The sequence below is a fragment of the Mobula hypostoma genome, chromosome 2, assembly GCF_963921235.1.
Source record: "Mobula hypostoma chromosome 2, sMobHyp1.1, whole genome shotgun sequence".
Lineage (NCBI taxonomy): Eukaryota > Metazoa > Chordata > Chondrichthyes > Myliobatiformes > Myliobatidae > Mobula > Mobula hypostoma.
The window spans coordinates 237,498,191-237,516,035 of NC_086098.1; the positions used below are offsets into that span (position 1 = coordinate 237,498,191).

The 17,845-nt window shown below is 43.5% G+C and overlaps 2 protein-coding genes across 2 annotated transcripts; one reads left to right on the forward strand and one right to left on the reverse strand.

The window, feature by feature from the left end:
- Nucleotides 1–213: 213 nt before the first annotated feature.
- On the reverse strand, nt 214–2,835 carry LOC134337250 (immunoglobulin lambda-1 light chain-like). Its single transcript, XM_063032101.1, has 3 exons — nt 2,781–2,835; nt 2,321–2,674; nt 214–630 (listed from the first exon to the last, which is right to left on the reverse strand). The coding sequence occupies exons 1-3, from the start codon at nt 2,827–2,829 to the stop codon at nt 302–304; spliced, it is 732 nt and encodes a 243-aa protein (XP_062888171.1). The 5' UTR covers nt 2,830–2,835; the 3' UTR covers nt 214–301.
- Nucleotides 2,836–7,861: 5,026 nt separating this feature from the next.
- Nucleotides 7,862–17,195, forward strand: LOC134357988 (uncharacterized). Its single transcript, XM_063069838.1, has 7 exons — nt 7,862–7,974; nt 12,056–12,189; nt 12,856–13,179; nt 13,263–13,583; nt 14,354–14,443; nt 16,268–16,317; nt 16,566–17,195. Exons 1-7 carry the CDS (start codon nt 7,862–7,864, stop codon nt 16,626–16,628), a joined length of 1,095 nt encoding a protein of 364 aa, XP_062925908.1. The 3' UTR covers nt 16,629–17,195.
- The last annotated feature ends 650 nt before the right edge of the window (nt 17,196–17,845 follow it).

Below are 17,845 nucleotides of genomic sequence, written 5' to 3' on the forward strand. Positions count from 1 at the left end.
TTTCCTCTTTTATTTAGAGTATTGTCACACAAATTCCAAACACATATGGGAGATCGCTCCTGAGTCTACACACAGCGGTAGTTCAGACACAGCACAGTGGGGACAATTCTACACAAAATTATTTCGCAAAAGATGGATTATTAAAGCCAACTTTTCTGAAATCATTAAACATTCTGATTGTTTGCATAGGCGAACATTGCTACACAATTACATTGCCTTGGGCTGCCTTACAGATCCAATGATTGCTTCACTGCACTAAACAAGAGCAAACAATCCACGTGAGCTGCCAGCCGGCACACTCTCACTGCGCACAGGCGGACGAAGAGATGGTGTTGCGCAGCGGCGAGCTCAGTGAGCTGTGGCTCACGCTGCAGGAATAACTCGAGCCCTTGTTCCAGGCAGCGGTGGTTACCCGCAGGTAACTGCTCAGCCTGTAGGTCTGTTCAGTGTCCAGGGAGACAGCGCCTGTTGTCACGCCGCTCTCCGTCTGGACTCCATCGACAGTCCAGCGCAGCGCTACCAAGCCCGGCTTAAAGCCACTCACCAGACAGGAGAGAGTGGCCGAACCCCTGCCGGTCTCCTCCGGAGAGGGAGGGAGCAGAAGAACTGAGAGCTCCCAGGATTCGCTACCTGTGTGAGAGAGGAGACGGAGAGAAATAAGAACAATGTTATTTCATGGACTGTTCAGAGATCGAAACACCAGCGCCGAAATTAACACAGGCATTGGGATACAGTATACGGCACATTTGACCACTCGGGTACAAACCTTTAAATGAAGAGTTGCCCGGATTATTCGCAGCCTTGCGCGGCTACGACTTGACTTCATTTATTTCAAAGAATGTTTTTGAATCCACTCAATTCTCGGCACTGCATTGTGTTAAATGATAACTTCAAATCTACTCGACCACTTCGCTAATTCCCCGTACTGTGCCTATATGATTAGTCCCATTTGTGAGATCATTTCGTTGTTGTTCTCCAGTAACTCCCGAAATCCTGACATCTTAGGACAATAACTAAGAATATTACACATTCAGTTGATGATAGAATGAAGGCTCCTTGGGGTGTCCCGAGTTCGGGGAAGCTCAGTGAATATCCAAGACTCAGTACCCAGTGACTGAAGAGGAAATGATGGAGAAAAAGAACAAGCCTGTGAACCGGTGAGAAGCGGGATGAGGTGAAACTGCTCGTTCAGACTCAGATTGCATTCCGAACCCCAAGTAACCCGTCTATTGCCGCTCGACTCTGTGACCAGCCTGTTTTCTACCGAGCACCTACTCCTAGTTTGTATTGTTTTTAAAGGCTGGTGTACTTCTCCTGGGTTTTCTACAATCACAATGGCACGGTTCTTAATCACAAACTGTGAATTGCATTAACGTCAAGCGGTGAACAACCTGCCCTATGTCCCGGATTTACCGCTCCCAGAAATATTAAGGAATATTCGCCACAAACATGCTCTCAGAAGTGATGGATGAAGCGGTAAGGGTAAATGTCATGCTTGTGGTAACAATCATTTTCCCAATTATGTGTGAACATTATTCAAGAAAATATGGGAGGTAGCGATAGAATCGATAGTCAAGATGTCTTCCCCGGGGCAGAACTCTAAGCCTAGAGTTGGAAAATTTACAGGAGGAATTCGGTGAATGTTTACTTTTTGTACAGAGTGGAGGGTGCATGAGGTGAAGGCGGCAGATACGGTAGGGTAGTTTACGAAGCTGTTGGACGGACACATGAGTGTGCAGAGAATGGAGGGATATGGAATCTGTGTCGATAGTAGGGATTGGTTTAATTCGACATCATAGAGGGGCCGCTGTAATAAACTATTAAATGGTTCTCTGGTACGATAAATGGACGATTGATCTCACAATCTACCTCCTTATGATCTTGCAACTTACCTACCTGCACTGCACTTTCTCTGCGGCTGTTTCGTTTCATTCTGCATTAAGCTGTGTTCAACTCAATGCACTGTCATCATGTGATCTTTATGGACAGTATGCAAAACAAACTTTTCATTACATCTTGTGAAAAGTGGCAAAAATAAACCAATGCCAATAACGGAACCCATGAGGCCTATTGAGTTAAAGAGGAGGGAGGTCGGAAACTGCCCAACAAAAACAATTGTTCACAAATCAAACGGTCAGTAATTTGATTGCTAAGGCTGACTGGATGGGCTGAAGGGCCTCTTGTGCCAGACAGACACGGATGGAACTTCCCACAGTGTAGATATATACCAAGTCTCCCCTGGACAGGATTGTTTCCAGCTGTGGAGCATGAGAGTGGCTGCAGTAGGAATTGTTGTTAACGGGATGAGGAAGTCACTTACTCTTAATATCTAGGCTGGTGCCTGGACCGAAGATACCTCCATTATACCACGCTGCACAGTAATAGACGGCGGAATCCCGGGGCTCCAAACTGCTGATGGTCAGAATGTGACTGTTGCTGGAGGAGTCTCTGGACGGTTCAAAACGGTCTGTGATCCCTGTCCCTCGGTATATATTATTGTTTGGGTAATGTTCTAACACCCACTCCGGTCTCTCGCCGGGATACTCTTGGTACCAGTTCATGGAGTAACTTCCAACATCACCATTCTGCATTCGACACTCTAAGCGGACAGTTTGACCCGCGGAAACAGGTCCGGACATTGGGGTCTGACTGAGCACTGGGGCCGCGTGGAGATCTCCAATACAACAGAATAAAACCACTGGTTGACTTGGAGCAAAATAAAAATTAGTAGTTATCCCAATTTTATCGGATAATCCCAGCGGTAACCATCCGACTCTCACCTGCTAAATGAACCAGCAGAACCCACAGGAGATGCAGCGCTGGGGACATTCCTCCGGACAGGTGCAGACAGTGAGCGCCCAAAAACTCTAACCGAATCATGCGCTGTTTGTGCAATCTGCGGGAACTGCTCAGATTTCAGAGCCTACAAACTGGAGTCTCCGGGTCAGTTTATTAATTGTGATGTAAATGAGTGGGTGGTGGGAGGGAAAGAATGTGGGCGGAGATTGATTTGCTGACCTTCGGAAACTTTGAATAGCAACCTTGCTGATTTTTCAAACCTTAACCCCAATTTTCAAGATTGTTTCACCTTCAGTTTGTATCACACATCCAGGCCTGCAAAACTTTGGACAATACTCAGGTAAACTTATTTTAAACATTGTTTCGGCTGCTTCCCTCTGGAACAATGAGTGTGGCTGGTGCTGGCACTCGGCCCCTCGTCTCTGCTCAGAATGGCTAATGAGAACAAAACTTTTAAAGGTCATATCAAATTCCTACAAAGTCTCCATGCCATCCCAGAATCACCTCGACAATGCATCAGTTCCTATCTGAGAATTTGTCATTCCTGCGGAAAGCAAGTCGCTGCTTTGCTTGTGAGAGAATAAAGGCATTCGCTGAAACTTGTCACTTCCAACCGACAAGTGTTTTTACTCTCTAAAGTCTCCAAAGCGGGCCTGGGCAGAATTTCCTTTAACGTCAGACATTGAGGTCAGTCGTTTTGCAGAGGGGTTGCAGTGGCAACGCAGTAATCAACGCAGCAGGCCATGAGGAATGCTCCTCTTGGCAGTGAATCTTCCGCGTATCTTTACATGGGAATTAGGGATGTTCAGCAATAATTGCCTGGAGATGCAAACAGCAGCAGACGCTGGAATCTAAAGAAACTCAGAAAGAGCTGGAAGGACTGAACCGGTCAGGCAGTATCTATGCAGGAAAATAGACAGTCGCCGTTTACGTCCGAGAACCGTCATCTGAAATCCCTTTCATGTAATTTTCCGACAGTGAGATATTGAGGCATGGAACAAGACTCTAAAGATAATCCGACAAGGCTGCTAGGAGCAAACATCAGTCTGACTACATTAGATCCAGCAATTGGATCTGTCAACAGGAAACGATCTGACCACCAGCCCGTGGCGTTCCATGACCTTATTTCGTCATCTGCATCCGGTGGGACTACTGATCAGAAACCACTGGATTGAGTAAATTGAGGCTTATAAATTGGACCGTGGTCACAGGCTTGGGATTATAATATTCAAAGTTCAGAACAAATTTGCTATCAAAGTGCAGTAAGTCATTATATACAACCCTGAGTTTCATTGACTCGTGGGCATTCACAGTATATATAAAGGAACACAATGGGATCAATGAAAAGCTAAACACTGAGACGAACAAATAGCCAACGTGCCAAATAGCTCAAACTGTGCAAATACAAAACAAACAAATGCATACATACATGGATAAATAAACATTATTTTGTCTTACATAACCATTCACTTCACACTTTATGTCAACGGCTCTATCTACAGGCCATGCCACTCAGACACATGTACTAATATCTATTTTCTGACTGCATCTTTTGGATCGTTACTGTATCTAATGTGTATGGCTTTATCTACTGTGTTTTCAGAGGCAGGGTGGTTTTTCTGTGTACGTGTGTATGGCTAATATGCAATAAACTTCAACATGAACTTGCACACATGACCTTACCCTTTCGCCATTGAATGAAACTCCAACTTAGAACATTTTTCTACACGGCCTCACATCTTCCACATTTTATTCGGTATTTTGTATCCCTGCCTGTTTTGCTAACCTGTGAACATCAACTCAGTCTTTCTGCACTGTCCTGATAACACTGATAATTAACAAACATGGCAATATTACACTTCGTTGCCTTATCCGGGTGTTTGGATATACACTATGAACAGCTGGACCTTTTTCCAGCAAACTCTTGTGAATCACTTTACAGGCGGCGTGTAACATGTACCGCGTCTGCTGATTGCCAATCGTTCTATTGCGTAAGTTGTAACGCTATTACCAAGAGATCACCAAGAGGTTTGCCGATTACATTTTCTATCCCTGTTTCCCGGGTGATCTGCAGGCGCTTCCTTAATGTGAAGATAGCAAGGATATAATTGATCAAAGTTACAGGGAGGTAGTCACCCCGAAGTTACAGGAGGCGAGTAGCTGGGTGACTGTCAGGAGAAATAGAAATGGGCAGTTAGATCATAACTCCCCTGTGGCCATCCCTCTCAAAAACAAGCATACCGCTTTGGATACTTTTGTGGAAGATGACCACCCGGGAGAATGCCACGATGATCGGGTTACAGGGACTGAGCATGGTCCGTGATGTAGAAGGGAAAGAGAGAGAGAGAGTGAAGAAAAGAGCGGTAGTGATAGGAAACTCAATAAAGAGGGAGACAGACAGGAGAATCTGTAGACTTGAACGGGACACCCGGATAGTATGTTACCTCCCAGGTGCGAGGGTCAGGCATGTCTCAGAGAGAAAGCATCCAGATTTCTTTGTGCATATTGCTACCAATGTTAGGGGAAGGAAAAGATATGAGGTCCTGAAAAGAGACTTTCGAGAGCTAGGTAGAAAGCTGAGAAGCAGGACCCCCCGAATAGTAATTTCTGGATTGCTGCCTGCGCCACGCGCTAGTGAGGGTAAAAACAGGACTATTTGGCAGAATATACGTGGCTGAGAAGCTGATGCAGCGGGCGGGGCTTCAGCTTCTTGTATAATTGGGTTCTATTCTGGGGGAGGTATGACCTGCTCAAAAGTGATGGGTTGCACCTGAACCCGAGGGTGACCAATATTCTCGCGGACGGGTGTGTTAGGACTGTTGGGCAGAGTTTCAACTGACTTGGCAGATCGGTGGGAACCGGTGTTGATGGGACTCAGGATAGGATGGATAGTAAAAATCTAAAGTTAGCGTGCAGTCAGATTGTCAGGAAGTGATCGCAGGTGATGGGACTTAGTTGCAGGCAGCAGGCTGAGTATCAAATCATTAAGGATACAGACTCAGAAAGGGTAGTAAATCCCGTACCTAAGTGTTGTATCTAAATGCGCGTAGTATAATAAATAAGGTGAATGATCTTCTTGAAATATTACAGATTGCCGGTATGATGTTGTGTCCCTCAGTGAATCGCTGAACGGTGGTTGTAGTTGTGAGCTGCATGTCCAAGGTTATACGTTATATCAGAGGGATAGGAAGGTAGGCAGAGGGGGTGGTGTGGTTCTACGAGTAAAATCAAATCAGATGTGCCATATGTTTGGAAGATGTTGAATCATTGTGGGTTGAGTGAAGGAACTGCAAGGGTGAAAGGACATCGCTGGCACTTATATACAGGCGTCTCAACTGAAGCTGGGAGGTCAACCACACGTTACAAAAGGAAAACGAAAAGGCGAATCAAAAGAGCAATGTAGTTAATGGAGTTTAATCAATCAGGTCGGTTGCGAAAATTAAGTTGGCAATGGATCTCAAGACAGTGAGACTGTTGAATTTCTAAGAGTAAGCTTTTTAGAGCAGCTTTTCCGTTGACCCTACTCGGGGAGCAGCAATACTGGATTGGGTTTTATGTAATAAACTGGAGGTGCTTAGCGAGCTTCAGGTAAAAGAACCTTGAGAAAGCAGTCATCCCAATATAGTTGTGTCCAACTTCAAATTTCACAGAGAAAAAGTAAAGTCTGATTCAGCAGTATTTTAGTGAAGGGAAACTACAGTGGTATGAGAGAGGAGTTGGCCAAAGTAAACTGGAAGCAGCAGCTGGCAAGCATGTCAGTAGAGCGGCAATAACTTGCGTTTCTGGGGGAAATGCGGTAGGTGCAAGATATTTGATGAAGAATGAAGTCCTGGCCTGTCTAACGTATCCATGTAATTCGTCCCGCGAGTCCTAACATCTTTGTAAACCTTTTCTGCACTCTTCCAAGTTGAATAACATCTTTCAGAAACTACTGATCTCCAAGGATTTTCATGAAAAACAGTCTCTGGAGTTTACGGAGTCTGTAAAGGAAAGCAAATAAAATCATCTAGTGAGCGGCAATTTTGTTGGCGCCAATGTCTTGTCTCTGAGAGAGATCAGAAGAAAATAGCTAGACTGGATCAAGCTTACAGCAAGGCAACAATATCTCAAATAACCATGCATTCCAAAGGTGGTGTGCAGAAGAGCGTTTATGAACGCACAACACGTCGAATCCTGAGGTGATTCAAAATTCAAGACCACGAACATGCACTTAGTGGGCTCTTTAATAGGTACACGCAATAAAGTGGTTATTGAATGTATGAAAGCCTGCGTGCCAAATGTAATTGTAAATTAATTCAAGCAACGCACACAAATGCTGGTGGAACGCAGCAGGCCAGGTAGCATTTTGTGTGTGGTGCTTGAATTTCCAGTATCTGTAGATTTTCTCGTGTATGCAAATGAATTCAGTGTATTTGGTGAGGTGCAGTCTGACGGGTATAGCTATCAACTTGTACGGATCAAAGAATGAATTGCTAACAAATTCTTTCCATCCCAAGGCTTCTCCCTCTTAGTCGACCCACACCTCTCACCCACCTATCTACAAACAGAAAACAGTTCACCGAAGATGAAGAAAGTTACATGAATTTCTATGAAGCTCTCTGGTTCTGATCTGCGCAATATTGCAAGCTTTGCAAAAAGGTACCATAGTAAGCGTTTTACCAGAACGGTACTAGAACTTAGAGGTGATACCGAATAACAAAAAAAGGCCAAAGTGGAAACCAACTTTATCGAATAGTTCGATGGGAGTGAGCAATACGCACACAAAGTGCTGAAGGAATTCAGCAGATCATACAGTATCTATGAAGGGGAATGAATAGTCGTTGTTTCGGGCCCAGGCCTTTCATCAGGACATCCCCATTGATGTTGCCTGACTTATGAGTTCCTTCAGCATTATTTTTGTGATGTTCCGGATTTCCAGCATCTGCTGATTCTCCTGTGTTTTTGATAAGCAGGAGAATAGTGGCTGACCGCAAGACCGGGTGGGAGGAGCGGTCACACGGATCATCCCTAATAGATCCAACATGAAAATCGGGAAATATTTAAAAGTTTCCGATTGCGAACAATGCGGAACTCGCACGAGGCGGTGAACAGCAGCAGCAGATTTAACACCAAATTAGGTGGTCACACGAGTGGGAAAGAAACGGAAGTAGATGGCGATGGGTGGCATGGAGAGAAGTGAGAGAGAGCTCAACAAAGATGTGCTCAACAAATGTATATTCCAGTTAAAAGAAAGGAAAGTTAGAGTGGGGAAAGCCGGTCTTGGATAAGTAAGGAAATAAAAGAAGGCAACAAATTAAAAGCTCGAGCATAAAAAGTCACCAAGACTAGTGGGAACCTTGAGAACTGGGGACGCTGCAAAAAGCAACGAAGAACCACTTAGCGAGCAATAAGGAAAGGGAAGCTACATTATGGATATAAACTAGCACAAAACATAGAAAACAGATAGTAAAAGAATTTTCCTAATTATCTAAAGCCTAGAAGAGTGACTAAAGTGAATGTAAGTCCATTGGAGGACGAGAAAGTGGAATTAATATTGGGTCATGATGAAATAGCAGAGGATTTGAAGGAGTATGTTGTGCTTTTCTTCACGGTACAGGAACTGTCTAACATGCCAAAAAGAAACGCTATGGCTGCGATGGGAGTTGAGCACCTCGATACAATAGCTATCACTAAAACGGTAGTGTAGAGCAAATTTGTTGGCCTAAAAATAGAGAAGTCCCCTAGTCCCGATGGAATGCATCCCAGGGTAATGAAAGAAATGGCAGAAGTTACAGTGGTGGCTTTGATAATAATTTACCAAAATTCCCTGGACTCTGGGCAGGTCCTGGCGGATTGGAAGACGGCGTATATCACGCCACAGTTCAAAAAAGGATGTAGGCAAAAGACAGGTAACAATAGGCCAGTTAGTTTAACATCCGTAGTTGGGAAAATGCTTGAAGCCCTCATTAAAAAAAAAAGGAAAGAAATGGATCAATCAGGCAAACGCAGGTCCTGTTTGACAAAGGTACTGGAGCTCTTTGAGGACATAACGAGCGCAGTGGATAGAGGAAAACAGCTGGACTTTAATTATTTGTATTTCCAGAATGCGATCGATAAGGTACCGTATAAGATGCAAAGAGTTGGGGGTGAGTATTGGCATGGATAGAGGGTTGGTTAACAAATAGAAAGAAAAGAGTTGGGAACATGGGTATTACTCTGGTTGACAAACAGTGATGAACTGTGTGCCGCAGGCGTTGGTACTGGACCCGCATCTATTCACGATAGACATTAACAATTTGGAAGACGGGGCCGAGAGTAGTGTAGTTAAGTTTGTTGATTCTACTAATAGAGTGGAAAAACAAGTTGTGCGGAAGATACGGAGAGTCTGCAGAGAGATATAGATATGTTAAGTGAGTGGCAAGTGTCTGGAAGATGGAGTATAATTTGTTAAATGAGAAGTCATCAACTTTGGAAGGAAAAACGAAAGAGCAGATTATTACTTCAATGGTAAAAAAAATTAGCATTCTAAAAGGAACTTGGAAGTGTTTATACATGAATCACAAAAGGTTAGTTTGCAGGTGCAGTGCGCTATCAAGAAGACAGATAGAATGTTAGCCTTCATTGATGGAGGGATCGCATTCAAGAGCAGGGAGGTTATGCTGCAACTGTACAAGGTGCCGGTGAGGAAAAATATACTGGCTTTGGAGGCGGTGCAGAGGACCTGTGGAATTATCTCCTCAGTGAAGCAACGGAGGATATATTTTGCATAGTAGGGGAATTAAGGGTTATTGTGAAAATGCAGGTAAATGGAGATGAGTTCATGGCCAGGTTAACCATGATCTTATTGAATGGCGGAGCAGCCTTGACGTGCCAGATGCCCTACTCCTGCTCCTATTTGATATGTTCTTATGAGTTACTGCAAAACAGAAGCACCAGTTGACCTTCTACAGAGGCGGCACCACGCCCGGTTGCGAAAGACTGAGGCTTGACGTGGGACTAGCAACCTCATCATGTAAAAACACAAAGCTACAGAAACGCCCAACAGAAGTTCCAAAGGCCTGTTCTATGGGTGGGCAAAGATCTTCGAAGTTGGGCTCCATCTGGAGACAATTAGAAAGGCTAGCACTTGACAGAGTACTCTCTAAAGATGCTGTCAGTGGCCTATGATGCAGTATGGGTTAAGAAGAAGAATCGCCACGAGGGAGCACTTATGAGAGGAAGTTAACTTTCAGAGTACACTCACAAAATGTTGAAAAACTCAGAACTCATGCACATACTTTAGACAGGAATAAACAGGTAACGTTTCGGACCGAAACTCTGCATCAGAGCTAATGACTTTGAAATGAGGGACGGAGAGTGAACTAGATCTAATTCTGAATTGAAAGCATAACTGCTGGTTTTGGACCGAAATGGTCATGTTGTGCCGTAACTAAATTGGTGCTCGAGGGAGATCTGAGCTTCAGTAACAAGGAAACGATTCAGCCCCTGACACAAAGTCGGCAGAGCGTGCTGTCATCAGAGTGCCCAGTGAACTACTACCGTGAAATTCGCCGACAGATTCACTCATAATGAATCTATTTCATTTTCAGGCGCTTCAAATGCTGTTAAACAGTTGTAGCAACAGTTAACATTTAAGTTGGAAAACGTGACCGAACTGGAACCTTTGTGTGGGTTTACTGTTTTTGTAGCTTGGACGCTGCTGCCCAAAGGTCAGCCTCTTTGCGTTAATGTTACATGTTACACTGGAAGGCACTGCAGCCCACAACGAGCATATTTGTGGAAATTAAACATATATTTTGCCCTAGGTTGAGTCCTGTTAATACGAGAATCGCAATGTGAACAACGTTGCAATTTAAATAAATCAACAGAAATAATCTCGGGGCATTGGGCATCTCCAACATCGATTTTTAATGCAACTTCAAAGAATCCTGCGTAATCCTGTAACCCTGCGACATAGGAGCAGAATTCGGCTATTCAGCGCATCGAGCCTGCTCCACCATTCTATCATGTCTGATTATCCCGTTTCAAACAGGTTTTCCTGCCTTTTCCCCGAAACCTTTGATGCCCTTACTAATCAAGAACAGATCAATCTCAGCTTTAAATACACCCTATACATGACCTCCACAACCGTCTGTGACAATGTGTTTCACAGATTCACCAGCCTCTGGCCAAAAATAAATAAATAAATAAATATCAATGTTCTGGAGGGACGTCATACTATTCTAAGGTTGTGCTCTGTGATCATAGACATTCCCACATTTGGAAACATCGTCTCCACCACTACACAATATAGCCCTTTCAATATTCGATGGGTTTCAAGAAGATTCCACCGCCGCCCCACTATCACTACCACCACCATTTTCTAAACTCCTGTGAGTACAAGCGCAGAGCAATCAAACGCTCTTCATTTGTTAATTCTTTCATTGCCAAGGTCATTCTAGTGTACATTCCCTGCACCATCTCCGATGGAATCTCGTCCTCCCTTAGATAAGGGGCGCAAAACTACTCAAAATAATCCAGTTACTGTCTGTCCAATGCCTTACAAAGCCTCAGCATTGCAACAACGCTATAGGAATCACCAGTAACTATAATCGCCGTTCGCTCTATGAATTACAGTGACTAAAGGTCCAGGTTAGAGGTTGGAATCGCAGAGCGAGTAATACTTTTTGACAACACCCTCAATTTTTACCTTAACAAAGTTCAGGCATTCAATGGAATACTGTCTGCAGGTCTCTATTGGTGTAGTTCCAACAACGCGAACTCGGTACTGTCCATTGTAAAGTACCCCGATCAAAATTCACTGCAGTTCCCTCCCAGACAACTTTAACAGCTGTTCCCCAACTCTAGGCAAGCAGTCTAGTGTAGCATGGACTGGAATACACCCCTGCAGGTTCCCCTCCTTGTCGTAAATTATCCTGGCTTGTATATCTGTGTGCCGTCAATCTCTCGTGTTCTAAACCCTTTCTTGTTGTACAACAAGGAGGACCTTTACAAGAGAGGCTGCAGTAAGTACGCACAGTCGACTCATCGCCAGCTTCTGTGGGAAATTGGTCAAGAAAATGAATGCCGGTTTTGTTAGCGATATACATGTCTACATCCCGGAAACTATGCTCAAACTATGCTCTGTTTGGCAATATTTCTGAACACTTCTCCAAACCGTTTGATCTTGTGACGAAAAGGCGCGGTAACCAGGTGCAACAAGCACAAGGCGCGGATTGGATGTTATCAGCCCCGAACCGGAACTTCGGCACTGCGCGTTGGCCACAACCGCTCAAAGGCTGCACAGAGCCGCGGCTGTAATCAATCCAACTCCTGGGAGTCGAGAGCCGCGCCGCCGACTACCGGACCGCTTTCAGATGTTGATAGAGGCTTTGACCCTGTTCCTTACCGTTCAGATGCTTCGTGTTTGCGGTGAGTGAGTCGGCGTAGGGAACTTTCAAAGAAGATCGCCGAAATGTTGGGAGAAACGGGCCCTTGTATGTTTGTTATCCCAGTGGAAATGTTGTTCGGTTATAAAACCAGATCAATGATCGGGATTAAGTTACCCACACGACCCTCGCCTAGCTCTCTGCATTGAACATCCTATGCGACTGGGGAAATAAATTTCAATGAATCAAATAAATCTAGAATGTCATGAATGCTGATTCTAAAACTACCTAAATAAATTATAAATCATTTTGTCGGTAAGTCTCGCTCATTTTCTATTGGTGAAGCGAATCTGGCGCACTGATCCTCTGTGTCCCTATGTGACGCCAAAACCAACGAAGAATGTTCGGCGAGCCCTGCCTGAAATGGCCACCAAACTTCTCAATTTAAGGTCACCTGCGGATAGATAAACAAACTACTTTTGCCGGCTACAAATCCTGTAAACGAATAAAGGAAAAGTCTTGCGAATTGACCGAGTTAACATGCATTTTCCTTCTGGTCGTCAGTTAGATGTTGTTGAGATACCTTAGCCAATAAGTACAACCTAAAACAACGACGTATTTTTAAACTATGGCAATGTGTTTAATTCAGAATTCGTCCGATTCCATAGTAGACATTTTTTTTATTCATTGATGTTAATTCCATTTGCAGAACCCAACCCGTTTTCCGAGAGTGCGTCTGTAGTGACTGCAGTTGTCGGTCAGATGGTTGAACTCTCCTGCGAACTCACGTACAGATTGGAGGTCGCAAGCAATGTGCTCTGGTACAAACAGCGTGCGGACGAACACCCGGTGGCGATCAAATCCACGGACTGCCAAAAGAACGGCTGTAGGACTACTTACAAAAAAGGATCCGGCGATCGCACATCAGTGCTGGAAATCCGGAATGTTCAGGTGGAGGATTCGGGTTTCTACTACTGTGCTGGAGTGAACAGCTATTCGCCGTTTGTGAAAGGACCGACACTCCTGGTTGGAGGTAAGTCAACTCGACTGTGGGATTATACTCAGCCATCCGCTTCACGTGAAGCTGCTTTTAACGGTGTCCCCATCTCTGTCCAGACAGCTCCACCAACCTGACCTACATGCAGGTATTTGTCCCACCATCTGAGGCGAACGGGTCGGTTGCCCTGGTGTGTCTGGTCGGCGGCCTTTCTTCTAACCAGATTATCATTTATTGGAACATATCCGGACAGATCACGGAAGGATGGAGCGATACCGGCAGGTTTGACCCAGACCAGGGTTATACTGTTAGAAGTCAGGTGCGGGTCCCAGTGGAAACCTGGGTGAGCGGCGGAGTCTGTACCTGCATCGCACAGCTCGGGGGTACGGGAAAGATGATAAACAAGAGCGTGTCCCATAACACAAATAAACCCGTTCAAGGTGAGCCGACGTTTCGTACATAAAGTTTTGATGTATATCATTCTGTGGTGAAATGGCGAGAGAGACTCAATGGGCCGAACAGCCTAATTCTGTTCCTATGTCTTATGGTCTTATAACTGCTGGAATAATTTGCTGGTTCAATAACGGCAAAGCAGTATTAATTTCTATTTATTAGTTTTTAAGCATCTGCTTATCCCAGCAAACCTACCATTGGCTGTCCAACCCTAATAACTCTTTGAACAGCTAGGGGTGAACCTCCTTCTTAACTCTCTGATGTCCCTGATGATCTCAGAGTGCGGTTGGAGCGTTTTCCGGGAATTGAACACGGCTACGATGAGAGGAAGGCGCTGTCTTTCCAAGTTGGGATAGTGAACAGGGAACTGATTGGAATTGTCAAGGTGGCTGCGAGGCAAATCGAGGAAAAGCTCTGATTAGCCGTATTGCCTCATGGGCTAATTCATTCTTTGAGTGGTTCTTCGCTTGTCCTTGCTATGGGTATCTGGTCGTACATTAAAGTTTGAAGATCAAAGGTCACCCTTATTCGCCATATACATTAACATGTATCGGGATTTTGTCGTAGTGTGCTGGTCAAGGCACGACATGTAACAGAAGTTAAAAATTTTCAAAAATTATAAAATTAAAGGCTTATAGATAAGTGATTGAAAAACCATCTGGTAATATAAATTTTTTCACATTACAACCAAATGAAAGCTCGAATAAAATGTTCCTGGAAACCACGATTTCACCAAACAACAATTCTCTTGCTCTAGGCTGGTGTCTTCCTATAACGTTACTTCTTGGGCTCCTTGTCTTCCTGGTTATCCTAATTATTATTCGGATCTCTAAACAGCGTAGATCAGGTGAGAGTTGGCTTTTCAAAGCATATCCTTGTACGTATTAACAGTTACCGCCGTCCTTGTTTCAAGGCTCTGTGTGATCGTTGTTGCCAATGGGTTTTGAGCGAAGGACGAGGGAAGGAGTTGTGGCGACAATAAGGCGAATTGGACTGAAATCCCAGAGGTTAGGGGTCTGAGGTCTCAATCCCAGAAAACCTTTCTCCCACTATCAATGGTGTGTCTCTGTGTGCTGCTTATATTATTATTCTTACCGCATTTTATTTCCTGGATCACTCTGGTAAACTGTGAGGTATGGACATAGCCAAGCATAGCCTTAATTGCTAGGAACTTCGTACTATTCTAGAGCTGTTTAGTATTCTCGCTTTATGAAGATTTATGAAATACTGTTGTGTTGATCTAAAAGTTTAACTCTACCGTGTAAAGACTTTGAGGAGATACTAGCTGTAGATATCACTTTTGGGACATGGTTCATGTTCCATACACTTTCAATTTCCCCTTTTAATCCGCACATATCTGGTGTCTTTCACCTAGCTATTTCTCTGTGTTTTGTGTTTGGAATGGCTATATCTATTAAGTTAATTGTTCTTTCTTGTTTTTCCTGTGATATTATATCCAGGCAGATATTATGCATCGCCCGGTCGGTAATAATGCAGCGGCATAACATAATTTGTCGGACACTGAGTCTAAAATTTAATTAGGCTTATAGTTACAGTAAGGTATAGTGCTTTTTATGAGTTTGGACTTTAGAGCAAGATTTTCGTAAATGATGTTTGTTATTTAATTATGCCTAGTGAGTAATCACATTGAGTTAAAATGTTGTAGTACCCTGCAATGTGGTGAATTGTTCCTGGTTTTTCAGGGCATTTTCTGAATTTATCGTCTTGAATTTGTTGGACTTTTATTGCATACTTTTGATGTTTTTTGTGTTACCTACCTGTTCCTATCTTGCCATAAGATATCTTTCTGGGGAAATGTTTTCAACTCTGAGCCAGGCATTCGACATTTCTTTGTCGACATCTAGTCTGTAAGGATCATGGGAAGTCTTCCGTGGAGGGCTGTGCTCTGCCATTGGTTACCCTTTTCTTTTGTGACGATAATCTCTTCATTTTTCTAAGTTGTGCTTTCATTGAAGTTTAATGAAATGCACAATACTTCATACCGGTATTGCATATGCTAGCATGGATGCTGGATCCTGTTTTCGTGTACGGAAATATATCCATCAATGTTTTATCTACCTGTTGGGTGGATTTTTAATGTCTGTTATTGCTCTTCCTCCCTCTGTCCAAGGTAATGTTAAGCTAGGTATGTTTAAGGGTGCAAGTTGTTTTCTAATATTTGTCATTTCAGTTCTTATTTCCGGTTCGGTTTCAGACTAAAATATTATGCCAATGTTGTTATGGTACAGAGAAAGTGTTTATTCCCATTGTTATATATATATATATATTTTTTTTTTTTACTTTGGGTGGAGGGGTGGAGATACGTCTCGACCAAAGGAGATGTAAGGCCCTCTTTCGCTCCGCTGGCTTGCAGGTCAATCTTGAGCAAGATGTAACACCTGCTGGGTATATGGGATTCCATGACGGAGCATTTTGTGTAGTTTGGAAATATTCTCGTTTTCGGGGTCATTGTCATATTTGGAAATGAATATGAAAGTCGCGACGCATCTAAGAACCATCGATGAAATTGAAAAAAAAAATAGCATAGAGCAGCACCTGGTTTATTAGGGACTACCGTCATATTTGGATTGCTGGCATATGACATTTCTGTAACTAATTATAAACTGGCCGGGCAAATAATAGTTCCAATTCGTTTTCTTTAAATACACAGGAAGCCATCGTCAATTGGCGACGCGCCAAGTACACGGCACTGCGGCTCAGGTACGTATTGTGAATGCAACCCGTTGTAAGATTCACCAATGATGTTTGGGATTGGGTAAAAAAAAGAAAGATAGTTATGAACGGAGTCAACAGGGAATTATGAAACGGAAGCCATGCTTTACTAATCTGCTGCAGTTACTTTTGGGGTTATCTCGCAGAGGAAGGCTGGCACTGTCGTGACTCAGTTGAAAAATCGGAGATCATTCTTTTCAATATCTTTGATTGTCAATGTTTGCTATACATTCCAGTCTCAAGCGCCGATCCTTTACGCCTCCCTCGATTTCGCTGCATCATCTTCTCCCTGCAGATGAGAATCTGGTTGAAGGGTTGCGAAGAAATGGACCGAATTTGGGATCACACTAAAAACCACTGAATGAACATCTGGCACTCCTAGATTGACAAGATTTGTACGGGCTGTATGATATGTGAATAGAATGTTGGGCTAACATTGATGTCGTGATTCTGGCATATTTTAAACCTTAAGTGCAGAACAGAGGTTTATTGCATAGTGTAAGTCTCATCTCAAAGCTTTCCTCTGTGTTATCATTTTGAATTTTCCTTTATATAAATCAAATACATTGTAACATAATAAACAAAACTATATTGCAGTCATTAATGGTCACTTCCGTCGTTATTCCGCATGTGGTTACAAATTACGCTGCAGCACAGTTATTGTACAATGCGTCATATCGGATTAACTTTATATTTATTGTACTTCTTTGTGTTTGCATTGTGTTTTATGCTGCGTCGGAACGAAGCAATAATAATTTTGTTCGATGTAGCTGACGAATGACAAACTCTTGAATCTTGAGCTGTAGAGACCGCTGTTCGGACAATATCCGAAGTATTTGGTGAAGTTAAACACCGGCATCTGACCAAGACGTCTTTGGCCTGAAAGGAAAACAGCTTGGTTTTCAACCAAATACCATAAGACCAAATGACATAGCAACAAAATTTGGCCATTCTGCCCAGCGAGCTTGCTCCGTTATTCCATCATAACCAATTTATTATCCCTCTCACAACCACATTCTTCTGCATTCTCCCCCTAACCTTTGACATCCTTACTAATCAACAACCAATCAAACGCCGCTCTAAATATGCTCAAAACCTGGACTCCACAACTGTCCGTGGGAATGATTTCTACAGATTCACCACCCTCTCATTTAAGGGACGTCCCTCTATTCTGAGGCTGTGACCTTTGGTCTTAGACTTCCGCACTATAGGAAACATCTTCTGCACATCCACTCTGTCTGGACATTTCATTGTTCAATCTGTTTCACTGAAATCCCCCACCCCTTTCATTCTCCTAAACTCCAGCCATCAAACGGTCCTCAACGTTCACTATTTCATTTCCGGAATCATTCTCGCCAACTTTCTCTGGATCCTCTCCAATGTCAGCACATTCTTTCTTAGATAAGGAGCCCGAAAATGCTCACAATACAGCAAGTGTAATCTGACTGAAAATACCTGAGATACTTTAGAAGAAGCATTCCTCAAACTGGGTTTAAAGTTTCTGTATGATCTTCCG